This window comes from Channa argus, chromosome 4 (assembly GCF_033026475.1).
Source record: "Channa argus isolate prfri chromosome 4, Channa argus male v1.0, whole genome shotgun sequence".
Lineage (NCBI taxonomy): Eukaryota > Metazoa > Chordata > Actinopteri > Anabantiformes > Channidae > Channa > Channa argus.
In genome coordinates, this window is record NC_090200.1 from 28707080 (window position 1) to 28730272 (window position 23193).

Genomic DNA, 23193 nt, shown 5'->3' on the forward strand with positions numbered 1-23193 from the left:
TGCACTGGCTGTGAAACAGTGAACCAAATCTTTACCCCTGCAAGACTACTGGAGCAGTCGTGGGAGTGTGTCCATCCAGTCTATATGTGTTTTATGGACTTGGAGGCCTTAAAGGCAAGGGTTGTTGTTACAAGCCATCTGGTCCTTGTATAACCAGAGGAACAGTTTTGTCTGTTTATTTAATAATAAGTCAAACACATGCTCAGTTTTAGTCGTTTCTCCTGTTTGTGATTTTCACTGATAGGACGTCAAGGTACAGTGTCCAGTTTCGGGATCTTAGAATCGCTCACCATAATATCTACCTCAAAAATATTACTACCCAACATTCATATCACCTTTTACTTACTTACATATTACTTACACTGTGTATTTATTTGACATTTAAGTGACGATTGAGTATATTTAAATAAATGAATGCATTTATAATGTGAATCTGTACCTTATCATGGTTATATGTTTATGTTTGTGTGTGTGTGGGTTTGCCCATTTTTAATGTTGCGCGTCTGAGACATCTTTTCAGCACTGTCAAGAGGGGAAGCGATGCTGACATTTAAATGTAAAAAATGCAATTTCACTCTGAGTTTAATCTAATTATGGTGCAAGTCTGTTCTCACTCATCTAAAACAGAACATTGTTTTGAGTTTGTGCCACTTTAGTTAGGGGCTGTTTTGTGAGTAAATTATCTCTGATGTAGAATGTGATTAGGAATCTTTCTAGCTCTATCTCATTCTAAACCCAAACATTCTCATGGAGTTGATAAAATATCTTTAGATTTTTAAAAGAACATCATTGAGCAGAGAAACATGTTGTGGAAAAGTAAATCTGGTTTAACAGTAAACCTTACATTTGCATTGACGCAATACATTTATTCATGCATTTACATTGCTTAGACTAATGTTAATGGTCTCAACTGTGTTGTGCTCTGGATGGCTAAATCTGTTCATAGTCTTAAAAGACAAAGGGTAACTACTGTAGCTCTATACAGCTCCTGTGCCACAGAAAAGCACTTTTAAAAGAACTTTTAAAGCCATTTTTTACACTTCAGCAGGTTATCTTTACCATGCCTACATACCGAAATGCACTTTATTGCTACCATGTGATTGGCTGATTATATATTTGCATTAACAAGCTGTTGAAAAAGTCTACTCATGAAGTGACTGGTGAATGTTTGTAAGGGCTGTGGCAGACTAAGCTGATATTACGCAACTAGTGCCAACAAAGGCCAACTGCTGAGTTGTATCACATTGGTTTTGTGTGGGTTGACAAGTGTATCTAGTCCAAGGTCAGAGCTGGCCGGCATGTACAGTAGCACAGCATGATCTGTGCTTCAATGACAGAAAGAAAAAGATGAAGCCCTGGAACTATGGATATAAAAACTCTAAATTCCGTAATGTATTATAATAAACTAAACTGAAATTCAGTGAAAAACTAAAAATAATGTAAAAACATGCAACTGATTACTAATTGGAAAAAAAAGTCAGTTGAAGATGCTTTTATCAAAAGCTACAATTGTACCACAACCTGAGATTCTCATTATCATCACAGACAATGTTATCTCTAACCAGTCCTCAATTGTTCTCGATATGTAAATGGTGCAGACGGTGACATATTTGTTTTTCACAAAATGTTTAACTGTCATAACATGGTATCTTCTCGTGCACTGATTCAAGCTAGTCAGAATGGTCTGATTTACCAACCAACACCAATTCACTGTGCCAACTTTAATGCCAATTAAATGGGCACTGTGCTACAGCCTCAAACTGGCTGTAGCACACCTCAGTGTGTCTCAGCCCTTTAAACAGCACTTTAACTTAGCACATTTCTTTTAAGATTACACAAAATTTAAGTTAGTTTGAGCACTGAAAGATTTGAATAAGAGATTAATTTCATGCAATCGTAGTTCTAAAGTAGTTCTAAATAACTGGGGCGGTTGTAGCTCGGTTGGTAAGGCAGTTGTCCACAGACCACAGGGTCCGTGGTTCAATCCCCAGTCCTGGCTATATGTTAAAGTGTCTCTGGGAAAGAGACTGAACCCCTAACAGCCCATTCCCATCCCAGCCGTGCAGTGCCAATCCAACCCCAGTAGATATTAGGGAGGGTTGTGTCAGGAAGGGCATATGGCATAAAAACTGTGCCAAAAGTTCTAAACAACTACTCTTCAGTTTAGCTTTGGGTACTAAGGCCAGTTCTTAACCTCCAAGCGCTACTTAGTTCAGTTCTTTTGCATTACCTGCTGAAGCGTAAGGTACACATTTGTGTTAATAGTCAAAGCATTGTGCTTTCACCCAAGTACAATATAAGTTTGGTTGTTTGATTCCCGGCTCCTCTGCTCACATTATCTGCTCTCCTTCTTTTGGTGTACTTATTTTAATTTACTCTTGCTTTGTGTAATTACAATGTCGGACTCCGTAATTTTTCATCCTACTTTAGATGGTGCAGCTTTCTTATCCAGAAATATGGCTGGTTTTATTAGACAACCAAAAGTATGACAATCCAGAGTTGAGCCTAGGATGCAGAGATCCAGTCCTACACACCTCTCTGCAGTGTCCTTACAACCGTCACCCCCCCACAACTCCCACATACCTATAGAGACTGTGTCTGTTCCCCGACCTAAATTACATAAAGTAAATATGACAACAAGAGGAGTTAATCATAATAACCTAATAAAAGTTAAGACTACTCCTCTTACAGAACAAAACCCCAAAACTATTAAATGTGGATTATTAAATATCAGATCTCTCTCTTCTAAATCTCTGTTAGTAAATGACTTAATAAGCGATCATCAATTCGATTTATTTTGTCTCACTGAAACTTGGTTGCAGCAGGAAGAATATGTCAGTCTAAATGAGTCAACCCCCCCAAGTCATATTAATTATCATGTTCCTAGAAGCACAGGCCGAGGTGGAGGAGTTGCAGCAATCTTCCATTGTAGCTTATCAATAAACCCTAGACCTAAACATAGTTATAACTCATTTGAGAGCCTTACTCTTAGCCTTTCACACCCAAACTGGAAAACTCAAAAACCACTATTATTTGTTATCGTGTACCGTCCTCCAGTCCCTTATTCAGAGTTTTTGATTGAATTTTCTGATTTTCTAGCTGATTTAGTGCTTAGTACAGATAAAGTCATTATAGTGGGTGACTTTAACATTCATGTAGATGCTGACAGTAACTGCCTGAGCACTGCGTTTAATTCATTATTAGATTCAATTGGTTTTTCCCAAAATGTAAATAAACCCACTCACTGTTTTAGTCACACGTTAGACCTTGTCCTTACGTATGGAATTGAAACGGATAATTTAACAATATGTCCTCACAACTCTCTTCTGTCTGACCATTTTTTAATAACATTTGAATTTACAATAACGGACTATATAGCAGTTAGGGAAAAATTCCACTATAGCAGATGCTTAAGTGAAAAAGCTGTCAACAAATTTAAAGAAATTATTTCTTCATCATTTGCTTCACCATATGTTAATACAATGGGAAGTAGTCTCCTTAATGTTACTTCTGCACAAGTAGATTATCTTGTTGACAATTCTGCAGCCTCACTACGTACAATACTCGATAGTGTTGCCCCTCTAAAAAAGAAGGCAGTAAATCAGCAGAGGCGATCTCCATGGTATAGTTCACAAACACGCAACTTAAAACAGGAAACACGAAAGTTAGAAAGGAAGTGGCGTTCCAGAAAGTTAGAAGAATCTCATTTAGCCTGGAAAAATAGTTTAAAAACGTACAAAAAAGCTCTCAGTGATGCCAGAACAGCATATTATTCATCATTAATAGAAGAAAACAAGAACAACCCCCGGTTTCTGTTCAGCACTGTAGCCAGGCTGACTAAGAGCCATAGTTCTGTTGAGCCTACTATTCCCTTAACTTTGAGCAGCAATGACTTCATGACCTTCTTTATGAATAAAATTGTAGCTATTAGAGAAAGTATTCACCAGATCCTCCCCCCAAAAATTACAGATAGATCTTCATGTGCAGCAGTGCTAGAATCATGGATAAGGCCCCACTCCCTGTTAGACTGCTTTTTACCCATAGATCTCTCTGAGCTAACTTCAATTATTACCTCATCTAAACCAACAACCTGTCTGCTAGACCCTATTCCAACTAAGCTGCTCAAGGAAGCTTTACCCTTAATAGATACGTTCATATTAGATATCATCAATCTATCTTTAGAAACAGGCTATGTACCACAGGCCTATAAGGTAGCTGTAATTAAACCATTACTTAAAAAACCCTGTCTTGACCCAGGTGTTTTAGCCAATTACAGACCAATATCTAATCTCCCCTTTATTTCTAAAATAATTGAAAAAGTAGTCGCAAAACAATTATGTGATCACCTCCATAGGAATAATTTGTATGAAGAGTTTCAGTCAGGATTTAGAGTTCATCATAGTACAGAAACAGCACTGGTAAAAGTCACCAACGATCTTCTCATGGCCTCAGATAATGGACTCATCTCTATACTTGTTCTGTTAGATCTTAGTGCCGCATTTGATACCATTGATCATAACATTTTATTACAGAGACTGGAACATGAAATTGGAATTACAGGAACTGCACTAGGTTGGTTTAAATCCTATCTGTCTGATAGATTTCAATTTGTTCATGTTAATGATGAATCCTCCATGCACACAAAGGTTAGCTATGGAGTTCCACAAGGCTCTGTGTTAGGACCAATACTTTTTACTTTATATATGTCTCCTTTAGGCAACATTATTAGAAAACACTCTAACACTCACACTAAATTTCCACTGTTATGCTGATGATACCCAGCTATATTTATCTATGGAACCAGATGAAAATAATCAGTTAATAAAGCTTCAAGCATGCCTACAAGACATAAAGGCCTGGATGTCCCACAATTTTTTACTTTTAAACTCAGACAAAACTGAAGTCATAGTATTTGGGCCCAAAAATATCAGAGATATGATGTCCAACCATATTGTTACCCTAGATGGCATAAGTCTGGCCTCCAGTACTACTGCAAGGAACCTTGGAGTTATTTTTGATCAGGATCTGTCCTTTAAGTCACATATAAAACAAATCTCTAGAACAGCCTTCTTCCACCTACGGAACATTGCCAAAATTAGGAGCATACTGTCTCAAAGTGATGCCGAAAAACTGGTCCATGCATTTGTTACTTCTAGGTTGGACTACTGTAATTCCCTACTTTCAGGATGCCCCAGTAACTCCCTAAAGAGCCTGCAATTAATCCAAAATGCTGCAGCAAGAGTGCTGACTGGAACTAGCAAGAGAGATCATATTTCACCTTCACTAGCTTCTCTCCATTGACTTCCCATTAAATTTAGAATAGAATTTAAAACCCTGCTTCTTACATATAAAGCTCTGAATGGTCAGGCTCCATCATATATAGAAGACCTCATAGCACCATATCATCCCAGTAGACCACTTCGCTCTCAGAATGCAGGCCTACTTGTGGTTCCCAGAATTTCCAAAAGTAGAATGGGAGGTAGAGCCTTTAGCTATCAAGCTCCTCTCTTGTGGAACCAGCTCCCAGTTCAGATTCGGGAAGCAGACACCCTCTCTACTTTTAAGTCTAAGCTTAAAACCTTCCTCTTTAATAAAGCATATAGTTAGTTATAGTTATGCTGCCATAGGCTTAGACTGCTGGGGGACCCACCCCCCAATGCACTGAGCTCCTTTCCTCCTCTTGACCATCTCTCCTCTCCTCTCACCCCGCAATTCTCACCACTGTATGTCATTAACTCTGTGTGTTCTCTCCCGTAGTTGTCTTTGTCCTCCTCTGTCCCCCTCTCTCTGTCCCTTTCTGCAGGTGTCCCCCGGCTTTGAAGCTGTGTGTCTTCCAGCGTGCAGCTACTGGTCCTACCAATCTGCCCGATGTTTTGTTATTGCTTTTTGTTGCTCTGTTCTTTTCTCTCTCCCCTTTCCACTCACCCCAACCGGTCGAGGCAGATGGCCGTCCACCCTGAGCCTGGTTCTGCTGGAGGTTTCTTCCGTTAAAGGGAGTTTTTCCTCTCCACTGTTGCCTATGGCTTGCTCCAGGGGGAATTGTTGGGTTCTCTTTATATATCTTTATAATCTTGACTTTATTCTGTAAAGTGCCCTGAGATGACTTTGTTGTGAATTGGCGCTATATAAATAAAGTTGAATTGAATTGAATTGAATTGAATTGAATTCTTAGTATAGTTAAGGAACTAATTTGTTCTGTAAAGTGTACCCTCTCTCACTTGGAGGGAGTTTGGAGGGAGTTTTTATCTTTGTTTATTATCATCAGTGGAACTTTATTGCTTCAAGCTATGACCAACGCCCAGCATGACAGCTGTATGGAACGGCAGATCGGCCTGCAGCAGAGTGGCACCGGGATTTTAAGTTTCGTTCAGACTTTAAACATCCCGGATGAAATAAGGAGGAAAGAAGCGAGAGGTCAATGAGCTGGTAAAAAGTGGAGGGTTGGAAAAGAAAACAGGCGATCGAAAGTGAGAAAATTCAAACCGCATCTCTCATCTCTGATTATAGGCAATGTGAGTTCTCTGGAGAACAAGGTGGACGAGTTGACTGCACTGGGGGGAAGGCCAATATCTTTCGACAGTGTAGTCTAACTTGTTTTACAGAGACATGGCTTCAGGACAGTAAGCCCAATACATGCATCAGTATTGACAGCTTTGGCACAGTGTGGGCAGATCGGAGGAGAGAGGAAAGTGGAACTAGGAATGGAGGGGGCCTAGTCGTCTACAACAACAGTTGTCAAACTGTTCAAACAGTGTCAAACTGGTCATGTTACTGTTAAAGAGTCTGTTGCCCTGACATCATCAGTGGGCCTCTACCCATACTAAATGCTGAGAGTTCTTACATGCCATATTGATTGCCTTCTATATTTCTCCCTCCGCCTCCGCAGACGGCGCATGTGACGGTGCATGTGACCCACCACACTGTGTGCTTGCTGCGCAGAGGAGCACTTTCAGCCAGAGACTCCAGTGTTCTGCAGAACGCCACAACAGATCCTTTCTCCCAGTGGCTGTTAAACGTTTTAACTCATCCCCCTTCTGTAAAAAGGAGGGATGACCGGTCTAAATGGAAAATCTATTATTTGCTTTATTTACTTTATGTTTTTTTACGGTAAATTATTATTTAACTCATCTATCTTATCTTTTTTTGTTTTAGTTGTATTTCAATAGTTTGTATTTGTTTATTTGTTTCTCCTTGGATTGGTTAAGGTGCTTTATTTTTCTTTCTACTTTTCTGGCGTAGCTTAGAGCAGCTGTAACATAGCAACGCAATTTCCCTATGGAATGAATAAAGTTCTTTGAATGTTGAATATTGAATGTCAAAGTGTCTTTGACCAAGACACTGAACCGTAATTTAGTTGCTCCTGGTGAGTGTTGGCCAACTGCATAACAGCTTCCCAATCAGTGTCTGTGTGAATGTGAGTGTGGATGGGTGAATGAGAAGCAGTGTATAGTGCTTTGAGTACCAATAGGTTGACAGGTGCTATATAAGTGCATCATTTAACCATTTATCTGGTAGTAAGGTAGATGGGAAAAGACACAGGAGACCTTGGGTTTGACTCCAGTGTGAGGTATTGTGTGCTTAAATTATGTTACGAGTGATGCACAGGGTAACTATAGTAAGGAAATACGTGTATGATGTTGTCACCGTATGTAGCGTTTTTTTTTTTTTTTTATGTAGCTTGTCTTGTAACTTAACCTTACCTTGAAGTTTCTGTGCCTAATTCTAACCCATGTTATGCGTTAACATAATCTTGAAGAGGTCTAAGTTGTTTACCCTAACCCTAACGTAGTTTTGTATTTTTGTTGGTTTTGTTCTCATGACAGTGCCCATTCAGTTTAAAACAGTGACTCTACAGTAAATGGTACGTCCAGCACCAATATAAGTCATGATCGTTCCTGTTGCATCGCTGATCTTTATTGATGATAGAATTCATGATGTAGCAGTGAAATACATCAAACCTAATGTGGAGGAGCTTCATCTTTTACCAAGACAATGATCAAAAACCTAATGTTAACTAAACAAAGCGCTTCATCAAAGGGAAAAAGTGAAAAGTTTTAGACTGACTAAGACAATAACAAGACCTAAACCCATCTGAACATGCTTTTCACCTACTAAAGTACACAACAGTTCCAGGCTGTAGTATAGCCCGAAAAGCAAAGCAAAAAAAGAAACCCACAATTTGGTGGTGCATTCAAATATTAGGTTTTATATATTTCACTATGTTGTACTTTAAAACATTGTTTCAATAATTTGGCTCAGGTAAATGAAATCCATCTTACTATGTCTAGATTTCATAATAAAACAAATGATTTGTCCTTTTCAGGACACTGTTCTTGCAAGAATCAAATGTTTAGTAGTTTGTCATCTATGTGTAATGTTGTTACACATACTACAAAACCAGTGGAAACTGGTGTTCTCTCTGTTTCTGTAATTTCTTTTTTCTTGTGCCTACACCAAACCAATGCTTCACCGTAGATGGAATGGTGTTGACTTTACAGTGTGATATTCCTAAAAACCATATTAATGCTGAATTTGCTCATTTAGTTTGGTGGTCTTAATGTTTTCATACAGTCCAAGCAGCCATCTATTGAAATATCTTCTGGTGTAAAACAAATTAAGCTTGAAGTTTTGTTTGTGGGGTAAGTAATGCTAATCCAGTCAACACTCCTGGAGGTGTGCTTGCTATCTCCCATCCCCCCATTTCCTGTCGGCTTCCTGCTATTAAACAACAGAAAAATGCACAGGCATAACAGATCTCTGCTGATTTCTGACATTGATGACATGATGAGAAGAGTCAGTATGGTAGGGGTGTGAGCAAATTCTATCTTACAAATCATCTAAGATTTGGTTTCTCCTATTTGAATTTGTGTAACTTCCTGAACTTTAATAAGAACTTAACTGTGATCAATTCAGTTTGTTCAAAGGTAACATTACTGTTTAAAAAAGGTTTTGCTCTTTTTACCCTCACTGTTAATATGTGCATGCCTACATGTGTTTGTCTTTATCAGACAGAAGGTGTTGGAAGACATCCAGCGTTTCCTCAATAATGACATCATCAACCAGGTAGTCTTTGACCTAGAAGATAGCAGGTAGGCAAATAACACATATACAGCTTTTTTACAATATATTTCTTAATATTTTTAAAATCATTATTCACTAAATATCACGAATGATCAACTCAACTGGTCATTTCCTTTTTTGTCTGACAGTCTCCAGTCTCCTTCTGATTCATTGAGGTTTTTCTCTAAGTTTGAATGCGGAAACCTACGAAAGGCTGTTCAGGTCCGCAGGTACTGATACATTGTGATCCAATGTGAAAGTATCACTTCAACACAGTTCTGAGAAAAGTAGCCCCCATCACTAAGCCATAACAATAATACCATAGTCACAGTGTCCTCTTCTCTCTTCTTGTGTAGATATGAATATGATCTCATATTGAACGCCGATGCCAACTGTTTCCAGCATACCCAGTGGTTTTATTTTGAAGTCAGTAACATGGTGGCAGACACCCCCTATCGTTTTAATGTCATCAACTGTGAGAAGAGCAACAGCCAGTTCAACTATGGTGAGAGCCATTGTGTATTTATCTTGTGCCCTTGAGCATGTGTACTCATACTGCGTCTGGAAACTGCAGGGAACTACTGAATATCACTAAACCTGAAACTTTTTACTGGTTCTCATGTTTCTCAATATTTTAAAACGTTTAATATGTGTGACTCATATCAGCAAGAACAAGGGTTATATATAATAACTAGAAAATTACCTGAAGTTGTCTATGATTTGTTTACCTTAATATTCCCCTGTAGACTTTACAGTCCAAGTTGTCCATACTTCTCCATGCAGGATGTCACTCTAAATCTGTGCTTTGTTCGTCCTTTTTCTTTTGTGTTCTTTTCAGCGAAAGTTGCTCCGTTTATGAAACACCATGCGCTACCATATGTGTTTTGGCAGAACAATGCCAAAACAATTTTCATAATCATGGGAATTGCTCAACTGCAATGGATTTCTCTAGAAGCTTCCAGACATTCAACCAAGAACCTGGAGTCCTGGATGTTGCTGTAGAGTTGTAGCTGCTCTCACACATTAGCTTTTGCTAATGTGTTTATAATCGTGTAATCTAAAACACATTAACCGTCCTCACGACAAGCTTTCTTACATTACTCCAAGCATTATATACATGTCCATTGCTGCTCCATATCTTAGTTCTCTTTGATGCCTAAAACCCAATCTCCTTAGAGCTACAACTGGATAACACAGAAACCATACCTTTTAATAGGTACATTAAACTTTGTATTTGTAGCATTCAGCATCATACCAAAAAAAAAGTCTAACTTAAATCAAAAGAGGTATCAGTCTTCATATCAGCTAAAAATATGTGAAATCACTTGTGTGTGCAATATTTTAACTTTTATTTTAACAGTGAATACTGTGAGCAGTCACAGTTTTTAGTTACAAATTCTCTATAATGCATTATATGATGCTCATTTTGGAAATGTTCAAAAGCTACTCATTTAGCAATGATCAGTAGGTAATACCACTCTTAATTCCTCTGTAACAATTTTACATTTTTTTTTACTGTATTGCAATGTATTATTAAAACAAACTTGTATTGAATGCAGTTTTGTGGCCAAATTTGCCCAAACATGTAATCTAATTATATGGGAGCAATACTAGATACTGTACAATCAGTATTTGCCATCATTAACACATTTGCAGAGATACCAAATGCAAGTGCAGTCTTCAAACTATATCTTGGCCAATTTGGATTTATTCCCCAGACAATGTTTACACAGTGTTTACTGTGATACTCAATTATTTGCTGCCTTGAAAAGCCATCGACAACTGTGGCAAAAGAAGTCCAGCTCCTGCCCATGTATTCGGTTGCAGTCCATGTGTTGTGCCAAAAACTATTGCTGAGCTAAACAACCGTCCAACTTTCCCGCAGAAGGGGATTTCATTACCAACAAGTCTTCAACTTAAATTACTATTTACAGCTGGGTGAGAAGGTTTGGATCCCCGTATTGTGAATTGTCAAAAAGAGCAAAACGAAGAATTAACAAAAATTTTCAAGGAATGTTTGAAAAACAGAGATCGTAAAATAGTGAAACATACATTAAAGTAATACACCCTGCAACATAATAGCTAGTTGTAGTCTTGGATTTGATTAGGTCACAGGTCAAAAAATTAAATTTTAATCCTTTAGCCCCAAAATCCCCAATCACCACGGAGATCAGCAATCATGTACAAAAATAGGTCTCCAGATGTAATGCTGAACTATACACACAGAGAGAGAAAGGGATTGTCTCCACTGAGGTAGAGCAGTCATCCACCAATCCCAGGGTTGTTAGTTTGATCCCCAGATTCTTTGGTTACATGAACCCTTAGTTGCTCCCAGTGAGTGTTGGCCAGCTGCAATAGACCCCAGCTGCATAGCCCTGGCTGGCAGGCAGCTGACTACACTGTCTTAATGCATGGTCATGGTCCAGTAACTGACGATTTAAATTGTAGCTCAGTAAAAAAAATACGCTAAATGTACTTAAGTACAAGAAATTTTCAATTTTTAAAAAATATGCTAAAAAAATTACTTTGTAATACTGTAGCAACCTGAGTAAATGTTAATTGGTAATTTCACCCATGTACACACGTTTACACAGCCAAGGTGGAGACATTCATTGACATAATACTTTTCCTAGCCCCTTACCGTTAACCTAACCATCCCAACTTTTTTTTCACCCCTGTATGTTTTTTTCTTGTTCATATTTTCTTCCATCTTGGAGTCAGCTCCACATGCACAATAGTGGGCCCTGCTATAATAGACCATCCATTACAACAAAATAAGAGCACTCCAGTAGCAATCTCAGTTTATCAAAAATACTACACCCTGATTCATATTATGCCCTTTGTACTGAAAAATTGGCTTTTTTTAATGCAGGCTCAAGAAATCGGTTTTATCACAGAAAGAATGTAATGAATAGGAAGGATATCTGTTCCAAAAAAGTCAGTATTGCATTGTACACAGAATGGCATTTCTCCTGACACACTGTAAAAATCCTAGCAGGCTAAGTCATTCAGCTATTTACTTTTAACCTTTGAATATTTGATTCAGCAAGAATAGCTCTTTCATATTTAAAGCCCCATGTCTACAGTAAATACATTATACCTTTATGCTGAGCAGTAGTTTATTTGTGAACCAAGACAAAAAGCATTACTGCATTATGCTTAGTAGGGATATGAAACCCACGGGCTCCAGATTGTAAAGTTAAACTACAAAAGTACAGTGTAATGAAGAATTATTTGCCACTTTCTTGATTCTTTCCATTTTTGGATATACAGTACTGCAAGTCTCAAAAAATGATTCTAATCTTTTAATTTATCCTCTGCCAAATTATTTTCAAACCATTTTCAAAACCACTGCTAACCTAAATCAACATAAAGAGCACATGTTGATATACCTTAAAGCTTTAAGCAGAATTTTCTTTAGACGAATGAGATGAAAGTTTAATTGACTGGACGAAGGTCTCACTACATCTGGCGGAAATCCAACAAGGCATGGTCATCATAACTGCAGTTAAGCATAGTCAAGCACCCCTCAAAAGAAACTATGTTTTTGACATGGTCAATGAAATGTCAGGATCTTCAAAAATGTAATGCATGCTCAAAACCCTTAATGCGGTGGGATTACAACTATTTAGCAAATCATCTAAAAACTATGTGAAACACTGATTTTCAGTTATATGAAGGGTTTGGTTGCAGGTGTTACTGCTAAAGGCTTTACAACCAACTATCAGTATCAAGGGTAATTAGTGGCTGACAGTGACACAGTAAGGGCTGTAACAAGCTTCCAGTGGAGGATTGTATGCCAGCTCCTCTGCAGGTGAATGTGCACCATTTGCAGCAAATAATGTGTTTATAGTAGCATGAGCCTTTAACGGCTGCTAGTAGTAGAAGAGATCAGGTGAATCTAGACATTATAGTTTTTTGTCAAAACTTTAAAGTACTTCTACGTTGGTGTTGGAAAGAGGGGGATAAAACATGGCTGGGTCAGGATTCCACTCAATCAATAATGCAATCACCAACAAGTAGACCCAGAGTTTGAAATATAAGTAGGCATGCACCAAGTCTGCATGGGCCTCGTTTCATGCAATGGCCTTAACCAAGGGCATGTCCTTGGGGAGCAGTAAGGGGACCTTTGGCTACTGTTCATAAACCTAGACACTCATTAAGAGACCACCAGTAGAACTATCTTATACTGTATGATATGTGCCACTGGGCAATGCTCTGTACTTGTCGCTATACATGAATAAATACAAATAGTAATTTATGCAGATTCCCACAGAGTCTGTCACATTTAGCAGACTGGAGTGAACACACCCCGATGCACCGTTATGACATTTCCACCAGTTTACTGCCATGACACCACGTCTGTCCCATGTGGCTGACTGTCTATCTGTATGTGTGTGTGTGTGTGTGTGTGTGTGTGTGTGTGTGTGTGTGTGTGTGTGTGTGTGTACTCCAGGAATGCAGCCAGTACTATACTCAGTAAGGGAAGCACTGGAAGGTAGACCACACTGGGTCAGGACGGGAACTGATATTTGTTATTTCAGGTATGAGTGAAGAACAAAATATTTTTTTCCAGATCCAAAACCATAACATAAAATTTAAGATTTTTAACAACTACATAAAGCATGAATTAAGCAGATTTGATGAAAGGGATTCTGTTCTCAGAAATGTGTCATTGCAATTTTCTCCCTTCAACACCTTTTACCAGAGTGGTTCTGAAAACTGTAACATTCTTCAGCCTTTTGTATGTAGTATAGATTAGCCATAACTGAGTGGTAAAACATATGATTTACCATAATGTAAAATCCGGGCAAGATACAACTATACAGTACCAAAGAGCTTACAAAGGCTGTTGCACTTTGATTCTCTAGGGACAAACAGAATGCTCTAGCAGTAAGCACTCACTGCACATATTATTGTTTCTTGTTCACTCTGCTCTCTCCTCCAGGAACCATTTTTGCTCCATTCGAGGCAGAGGAAAAACAACCTTTTACACGCTGACGTTTACCATCACCTTCAAGCACAATGAGGATGTCTGCTACCTGGCCTACCATTATCCTTACACATACTCTGCACTGAAAGTACTAGCCCTTCCGTCCATACTATACATGCACCTTCCCATCTGATTGTCCTTTTATATATTAATAAGCAACTATTTACTCATGAAGTTTCTCCACTGCATAATATGAATTAACTCTTAACAGAAGTGCACTACAGACTTTCATTTTTACTTCTTCCAGGGCTTTTACTACTGCTGTGTCACTGAAAACATGATAAAACCATCAGTAGAGTCGGGGGCGGGGCTTAAACTTTCAAATGATTTCTCTAAAGCCCCAAATCTTTCTTAAAATGCGTCCAATGCTGTGTCATATTTCCCTCAGTCCGTCTGTCTGAGCTGGTAGACCAGTGGAGCAACAGTTATATTACTGTGGAAATATCTCCATCCTACACTTTCTCCATAGGGGAGTAAAAATAAAAACAACTTATAAAGGCGTGTGGAAGAGATAATTGACATTGTAATTAATAAGGGATGCTTATGGGTGAATCCACAAAATCATTTGTTGAAAGAGCGCCCCCCCCCCCAGTCAGTAGATGGCTGTTGAAATTGCAACAAAATGGACCCCGTTGCCTCTTACAGTGGCCCAAAAATGGCGGCTGGGAAAATTCACGGTTAGGCTTAAAGTCTCTCCTTGCTTAATATTACGCAAAGTCATGTATGTACATACTGTATGTCCTTGTGGTCACAACAAAAACAGAAAGTTGTTTGCAGTGGATTCCAGTCCAATATGGGAAAGTCCCATTTGTTGACCCATCCACAATGTTTTAAAGCCAACAAGTGGTATTAATGTTGTGGCTGATCTGCATATACACATTATTCAACTCCACATGTGTATATTTATTGTGTCTTTTAGGCTCATCTGAAGGTGCTGCAGAAATCAGTGGATCCTGCCAAGGTGTTTTTCCAGCAGCAGATTCTTTGCAGAACTTTGTCCGGAAATACTTGTCCATTGGTCACCATCACTGCCTGTCCTGCCAGCACAGCCTGGAAAGACATGCAACAGCTACGTGAGTGTGTGTGTGTGTATGTGTGTGTGTGTGTGTGTTTGTGTATCTGTGTGAAGAAAGTTTTTCATTTCCTGCAGAGTTGGTGTTTTAGGAATTAAAGTAGCTGTGTGATTTCACCAGTGATAAAAAAATCTAAATTAATCTTTAATGTTAGCTTGTAGTCATTATTCTAAGAGGAAGAGGATCTTCATATTGGGTCTCTACACAGATCAGACACAACATTAATACATTAATTTTTGGTTTTAATGGACAGGGATCAGCATGAGCACCATGACCAGTGGTTCTGACACCTGTGATCATAGCAACCATGGAGATTATGAGAAAATGCACTCCTGGGTGCAAACATAAAAAGCCCCCCCAGCCTTTATTTTGTGCATTTTTGAATCTGTTTATTTGTTTTTCGACCTTCTGTATCTGTTTTTTAGTACTTTTGTGTCACATTTTTGTGTTGTTTTACATCTGTTGTGGTAATTTATTTCTCCTTTTTTTGGTCTTTTTTGGCTTATCCAATAAGTTTAGGGTCACAACATTAGTCTGCATGTTGATTTGGCACATTTTTACACTGGATGGCCTTCCTGACACAACCCTCCTCAATTTTACTGGGCTTTGGACCAGCACTGCACAGCTCGGGGTGGGGGATAAGTAGTTTGGGGTTCAGTGCCTTGTGCAGGGACAATTCGACATTTGGTCAGGGAGAGCCGGGCTCCACTCTACCAACTGAACCACTGCCACCCCTTGGTAATTTTTTTCTCCCAAGGTCTTTAAAACAAGAAATATGACTATTCAGTAGTCCTGTTCAGTAATCCATCCATGATGGCCAACATTCCATTTGTCACCTTTGGGTGCTTGATAATGGAGATCCCTCTCCTTTGACTGCATTTACATGCACTTAAGTAACCAAGTTATTAAGAGACCTTGGCTTTCTTGTGTGATCAGGGAACAGTGTTTGCATGCACTTCAGAACTAGAAACCTGGTTTCTGAAAATCTGTGTATTCATGCAGCAGAAGAATAATCTGATTTTCCTCCACTTTTGACTTATTTTGAAAGCCTGGCACACAGTTTTTACCTGTATAGTGACAGAAAACACTGCTTTCGGATTTTGTGTGTGTATGTGTGTGTGTGTGTTTGTGTCACAGCAGAGTGACAATGCAGGGGGAGAGAAAGGAAAAAAAACGATGAACACACAGCTGATCAACAACAGGAACTGTCTAAATTTTACGAGGCAGTGTGTAGAGGCGATCTTACTCGATTCTGATGTTCCAGCACTCCAGAGATCGTTGTATGAATAAAGCATATAGTTAGTTATAGTTATGCTGCCATAGGCTTAGACTGCTGGGGGACCCACCCCCCAATGCACTGAGCTCCTTTCCTCCTCTTGACCATCTCTCCTCTCACCCCGCAATTCTCACCACTGTATGTCATTAACTCTGTGTGTTCTCTCCCGTAGTTGTCTTTGTCCTCCTCTGTCCCCCTCTGTCCCCCTCTCTCTGTCCCTTTCTGCAGGTGTCCCCCGGCTTTGAAGCTGTGTGTCTTCCAGCGTGCAGCTACTGGTCCTACCAATCTGCCCGATGTTTTGTTATTGCTTTTTGTTGCTCTGTTCTTTTCTCTCTCCCCTTTCCACTCACCCCAACCGGTCGTGGCAGATGGCCGTCCACCCTGAGCCTGGTTCTGCTGGAGGTTTCTTCCGTTAAAGGGAGTTTTTCCTCTCCACTGTTGCGTATGGCTTGCTCCAGGGGGAATTGTTGGGTTCTCTTTATATATCTTTATAATCTTGACTTTATTCTGTAAAGTGCCCTGAGATGACTTTGTTGTGAATTGGCGCTATATAAATAAAGTTGAATTGAATTGAATTGAATTGAATGACAAACATTGAACATTCATTGTACTTGCCACAGGTCAATCATCTGTCTTAATTCTTCTTGATCTATCATCAGCCTTTGACACTGTGAACCATCAGATACTCTTGTCCACACTCTCTGACTTGGGCATCTCTGGATCAGCTCTAGACTGGCTTTGTTCTTACCTATCAGGACGAAGCTTCAAGGTATCCTGGAGGGGGCATCTTTCTAACTCTCATAGCCTCTCTACCGGTGTGCCGCAGGGCTCAGTTCTTGGTCCTCTCCTCTTTTCTATCTATACTTCATCCCTAGGTGCTATCATTCACTCACATGGTCTTTCCTATCACTGCTACGCTGATGACACACAGCTCTTCCTGTCCTTTCCACCGGACGACTCCACTGTCTCATCGCGTATTTCTGCCTGTCTCTCAGTCATCTCAGCCTGGATGAGTGAGAGACACCTTCAACTCAACCTCTCTTAAGACCGAAGTCCTTGTCTTCCCAGCCAGGCCTTTGATGCAACACAACATCAGCATCAACATTGGATCTACAGTGATTATCCCCACTAATTCGGCCAAAAATCTGGGGGTCATCATCGACGACCAACTGAGCTTTAAGGACCACATCTCCTCAGTCTCTAGGGCTTGCAGATTTGCTCTTTACAACATCAGGAAGATCAGACCCTACATCACGGAATATACAACCCAACTCATTGTACAGGCGCTGGTCACATGGATAAAAGCGTCTGCTAAATGACTAATTGTAAATGTAAATGTAAAATGCTTCCCAACTTTGCCGATGATGGACCAATTGTACATACAAGTTTAAGTACAGTACTCTCACAAGCACATCGCAAACAGCTTTATCAAACAAGTTTCTCAAAGTATGACTGAACTCACAGAACTCTAAGAAACTGTGTGCCTCCAAAGCTACACACCAAACCTTTTTCTTCTACCTTGTTGCGGTCCACAACACCTTGTAGTTAGTTCCTCTGCATCAGCTACAGTGTCACATCTGCACCCTTCAGTACTTGAGCTGAACAGCATGCTCTCTTGTAGTCAGTTCCTCTGCTCCAGCTACCATGTTACGTCTGCGCCCTTCAGTAGCTGAGCTGAACTGAACAAAATCATTGCTATCCTTTGTTTCCTTGACGACTGGGAAACAAAACTTAAAAGGTAAACTAAAAAGGCAACCCTCAAAGGCAAACTATCAAAGCTCTATGATGTGACTAATGACATCATCAGTACACAGAAACATAATACAACACACAATACTATGCACAATACCGACTAAAGTCCAGCTGGCGAACAGCTGCTGTGATGGCTGCCCCTGGAAGAAGGGTGGCAACCTGCTTGGGACCAGGAGAACTGTTGGCCAGCTTGGTAACAGCAATAGACAGGATGCCAGCTAACCCGAAGTCAGGAGAATAGGAACAGGATCAGGGGCTGAGGTGGCGGCGTCGACCCGCTCGGAGACGGGAGCAGGAGTTTAGGTGGCGGTGTCGATCCCCCCGGGAGCAGGAGCTGAGGGGGCGTTATCGATCCGCCCTGTGGCAGGAGCTGATGTAGTGGCTTTGACCTTCCCGTGAGCAGGAGATAAGTGGCAGTGGCGACCTGCCCAAGAGCAGGAGCTAAAGGGGTGGCGTCGACCCGTCCTGGAGCAGGAGCTGAGTCAGGATCAGGCAGTGCATCCGAAGCGCTCTCAGGGGTGTTGACCAAGGCAGGGGTGAGTTCCGGTGGTTGTCGGTGGTCTCAGGGACAAGAGCCTGAACCGGTGAAACATTGGCCAACTCCGAGCCCAGCGAACAGTTCTGGGCAGAAGTGTGTTGAGGTCGACTCACCTACGTCCTGAAAGCCCTCAACCTTGCTAGAAAGGTGGGCACCTCAGGCAAGTTCAACAGCCAGGATCTGGAGCGGACCACTTCCTCCAGCTGGCGTGCTGCAGAAAGGCAAGCCTCGGGATCCCTGGAGGTTGCTATGGTTTCTTGGAGTTTAACTAGTAGCTGGTGGATTACTGGGTATTGCTCTTGCGGGTTAACATACGGTGCTGGTAAAACTGGTGAGTTAGTTGGACAACTGGGGAGGGTTGGCCTAGAACCAGCCTTAAAAACAACAGTAGCCTCATCTGACCCAGAAACAGGATCACGGAAAGGGGCAGAGTTCTTGTTGGTGATGCAGTCCTGGGCTGAGTCAGGAACTGGTTATAATGTGAAAGGTGTGACTTCATGGTGATCAAGCTGGAGATTTAAGGTGGGAGCTGAGGCGGGAGCTGAGTGAGGTGTACCCTAGATTAGTGATTTGGTTTGAGGTTTGGCTCTCCTATTACATCTGAGACCCTTGAAATAATAGGGGCGCTCCTGAAATGAGGATGTTAAAGGCATATGGCAGCAGCAAATGCTAAACATAAAGGCTAAACACAAACTATCAACCCGACATTAAGTTAAAGAAAACAAAACAGTCACTGCAAAACTGAATCGACAACAGAAGCGATAAATAGTAAATCAAAATAAACACTAGGGAAACAACTAAGGTTTAAATAAGACTACAAAATCTCGACTACAAAGGGGGCAACCAAATTAACACTCGGAAAAGACTAAGGGGACAAATTAACACAATAACTAATTAACACACCAAACCTCAAAAGTTGCTGGGAAATAGAGTCCAATTGAGTAAGGATTGCCCGGGTGAGGTAAATCATGAGTCGTTATGTGGACAAGGAGTAAGATCAGGATCTGGCAGGGAACTGTGGGGAAAGCTGGACCTAAATAGTAAGGGGAACAGGTGCAAACAATAATGAGCGATAACAAAAGGTAAAGCTAAATGGAAAGGACTAAGAACAGGAAACGGGGAAACAAAATAAAAGTCCAGAGGCAGGAATTGAGGGCAAGATTATGACAGTAATGTGGATATTTACATGGCTGTAGTTTAAGTCAAAAGTTGTTAAAGTGACCTTTAATCAACAAAATGCAGACCTGGTAGCCAACATAATTGACCAGCTGTCACTATTACTGACAGCTTCGTACATTATTGTTATACACAAAGAGGATAAACCCTCAGCATAAATTAAATTAAAGACCTGATCAAGATAATTGAATGATGCGTGACACTCAGAGAACCTTCCCACAGCGATACATAAAGATGCTTCCCAAGGCGTCAAATATTGATATTTATTAGATCCTTTGGCATCTTACTTGGACACTACTGGTACCCTTTCTCACAGTGGCAATCAAGCCAATTGGTGAAGTCCTATATCTTGTTAAAAGACCCAACCACTTGGTTGACAGACCTGTGCAAATGGGTTGTGGACTAAGCAGTTATTTTTGAGACCTTGGGAATAAGAACAGGCTGTGTAGATAACAAATTGAGGCAGCTTTTAAGTGAGTGCTGATTGACAAATCACCACTTTCTTTGCTTGACCTTTAAAGATATAATACCTGAAAACACAATGTATTGTTACTGAGCAAGTTGTAGAATCTCTATGTCTCCATATACTGCTGAACATACGATATTGCCAGGCAAATGACAAATATGTATGTGTCTTTCTGCAGGTAATCGTCCCTGTATTGTGCTGACAGGCCGAGTCCATCCCGGTGAGTCCAATGCCAGCTGGGTGATGAGGGGCACCCTGGATTTCTTGTGCAGCAATGACCCAGTGGCCCAGTGTGTGAGGGAAGCCTTTGTATTTAGGATTATCCCCATGCTCAACCCAGATGGAGTCATCAACGGCACGTAAGTGGGAGGCAGGAAATCCACACCATATGATGTATTTTGCCTTAGAGATTAATGTGGTGAATTGCAGCAAAGGTAAATGGAATTAATTATGAATATAACTTAATGTCAGGTAGAGACACATACATGAAAGTAACCATCAACAATACTCATGGCAAAAGCTTATACTGTGAAATATGGTATATAACTGTGTAATAAAACAGATAACTGGATATTTTCGCAGGACATGTACATTTTTAACCCAAATTTATATATAGATAATTATTTTTGCAGATGTTCACTATTCTTCTTGATATGAATAGTGAATGTGGGGCCAGGGGACCATGCACTGAGTTTACTCTGAGCAGTTGGAGCTTTATATTTAGTGTATTCAGGGTTGATATTGTTCTCCGACCTATCTGAGCTGCTTTCCTTTACAAAAGAATTAATTGTTTTGAGCGTAGATTTGATCATCTTGGGCTACTGGACCTGGCTTGTCAGGTACACTTTAGTAATGAAAAATAAATTATCAAGAAATATCACACAAACACAAACTGTAATGAAATCTATGTTTGGGCCAGTTTAGCATTTTGTTACAAGGTGCCAACATGCTGGATATTTAGCTGTGATCACTGCTCAGTCACATTGGAACAGTTGGCCCGAGCAGAGGGTCTAAACAGGAGAGACTGAAAGAGTTTGTTTCATCATCTACGTGGCTTGTTGTGATTTTACCTGGTCTTTTGAGTTTGTACACTGGGTAAGTGGTCACATCTTTATGGGGTTATTTTATGTTAAGTTTCATTTCCTTCTTTGCTGTGCTGTATCTGTACTAAATTAGATGGTTAAAATGTTTTTAGAAGCTTACCAGAGGAATGAATAGGCACATATCTATAGAAATAGATTAGACTTAAGGTTCTCTATAGGGACACTTCTGAATCTGTACACAGATGGTCACGATCAGCTCCGACGACCATGTCTTTGCCAGAATTGCAGACAGTGTTTCTCTAAGTAAAGTTTCACTCCTGATCAAATGTTTAGATTGAGTTACATGTAGTAATTAGAATCCACTGTAACTCTGTTAGAATTTCTGTATTTATTGCATTACAAGTGTTGAGTGCTGTAGTAACTCCTCGTGAATATAATTAGAGATTATATATGGCCTCTGGATCTGGCCTGGGGACATCTCAGAATCCCACCATATGAGCTGGGGAGAGACACAATTCAGCAGAATTGTTCAAAAAATTTGTGTTTAGTCTTATTGCATTGTAATATCTCTATAATAAATTACACACTATACCTAAAAAGATAAAGTTAAGCTATGTTGCTTTAACCAAAAAAATAAATAAATCCAATGTCAAATATAGGGGGTTGTTCTATTTTACTGGGGGACAGCAGATCAGCACTGGTTCAGGTGATGTCACAGTGAAATGGGTGTGGTGGGACCCCTGCTGAGTTCTATTCTATGCTTTCATTCAATGTGGACCACAACACCAAAACAGGAGTAGTTTGTGTTTTCATACCATAATCCTTCACTAACTTTGACCGACAAAAGATAGCTCACGTTCAGACTCCATAGACGTGTAAGTGAAGTGGTCGATCAAAGAAACAATGAAATGCAATATCAATGTGCTCTAAAAAGGTGAGAAAGGGTACCGCTCAGTGGGCCTCTAAACTAAATATGATTATGGGAATGTTGAGAATTAAATGGTGATAACTCTCAAACTTAGTGCATGTTCAGGTCATACATGCAGTTTTAGAGGCCTGTGAACCGTATCACTTCAGGAGTAGAGAGAGACACTTTTAAAAATTTTATTCTAATATTACACTAGGGAAAATAACTGCATGACTAATTTGTTTCATAAATCATTTATCATTGCATGTAAAAGTCACTATCGTCAATGTTAAGATGAAAAAGGCTGCAGAGGAGCTACTCCAGCTCATCTGACAAGAAACCTACAGACGATAAGATAAGATGACTATTCCCCACTATTCCACAGTGGGGAAATTTCCATGTAACAGCAGCAGCAAAAGTGTGCAAATGTACCCATAATGTGATAGCGGCCCAAGATAAATATAAACAACTCGTAAAAACTAATCATAGTCAGCAAATCCACGTAATTCATATAATCTTCTCTCCTTTCAGCCGTTCCCTTTCAGGGGTCGCCACAGCGAATCATGTGCCTCAATCTAACCCTGTCTTCTGTATGTCTTCTCTCACACCAACTAACTTCATGTCCTCTGACTACATCCATAATTCTCCTCTTTGGTCTTCCTCTAGACCTCCTGCATGGCAGCTCCAACCTCAGCATCCTTTTACCGACATATTCACAGTCTCTCTTCTGAACATGTCCAAACCACCTCAGTCTGGCCTCTCTGACACTTTTCTCCACCCATTCCAACCTGCTTGCACTCACCTCTTCACCTTTTTTCCACACTCTCCATTGCGCTGAACTGTTGTCCCTAAGTCCTGCACCTTCTTCACCTCTGCTCCATGTAACCTCACCGTTCCACTTGGGTCCCT

At 40.2% G+C, this 23193-nt stretch overlaps 1 protein-coding gene across 1 annotated transcript in view; it reads left to right on the forward strand.

The window, feature by feature from the left end:
• LOC137126228 (cytosolic carboxypeptidase 4) overlaps positions 1–23193 on the forward strand; it is a 112627-nt gene that overhangs the window by 61541 nt on the left and 27893 nt on the right. Inside the window, exons 14-20 of the mRNA XM_067502761.1 lie at positions 9009–9089; positions 9210–9290; positions 9417–9565; positions 13517–13604; positions 14009–14141; positions 14973–15126; positions 20513–20693. Of these exons, the coding sequence (XP_067358862.1) occupies positions 9009–9089; positions 9210–9290; positions 9417–9565; positions 13517–13604; positions 14009–14141; positions 14973–15126; positions 20513–20693 (867 nt within the window). The remainder of the gene's footprint in view (positions 1–9008; positions 9090–9209; positions 9291–9416; positions 9566–13516; positions 13605–14008; positions 14142–14972; positions 15127–20512; positions 20694–23193) is intronic.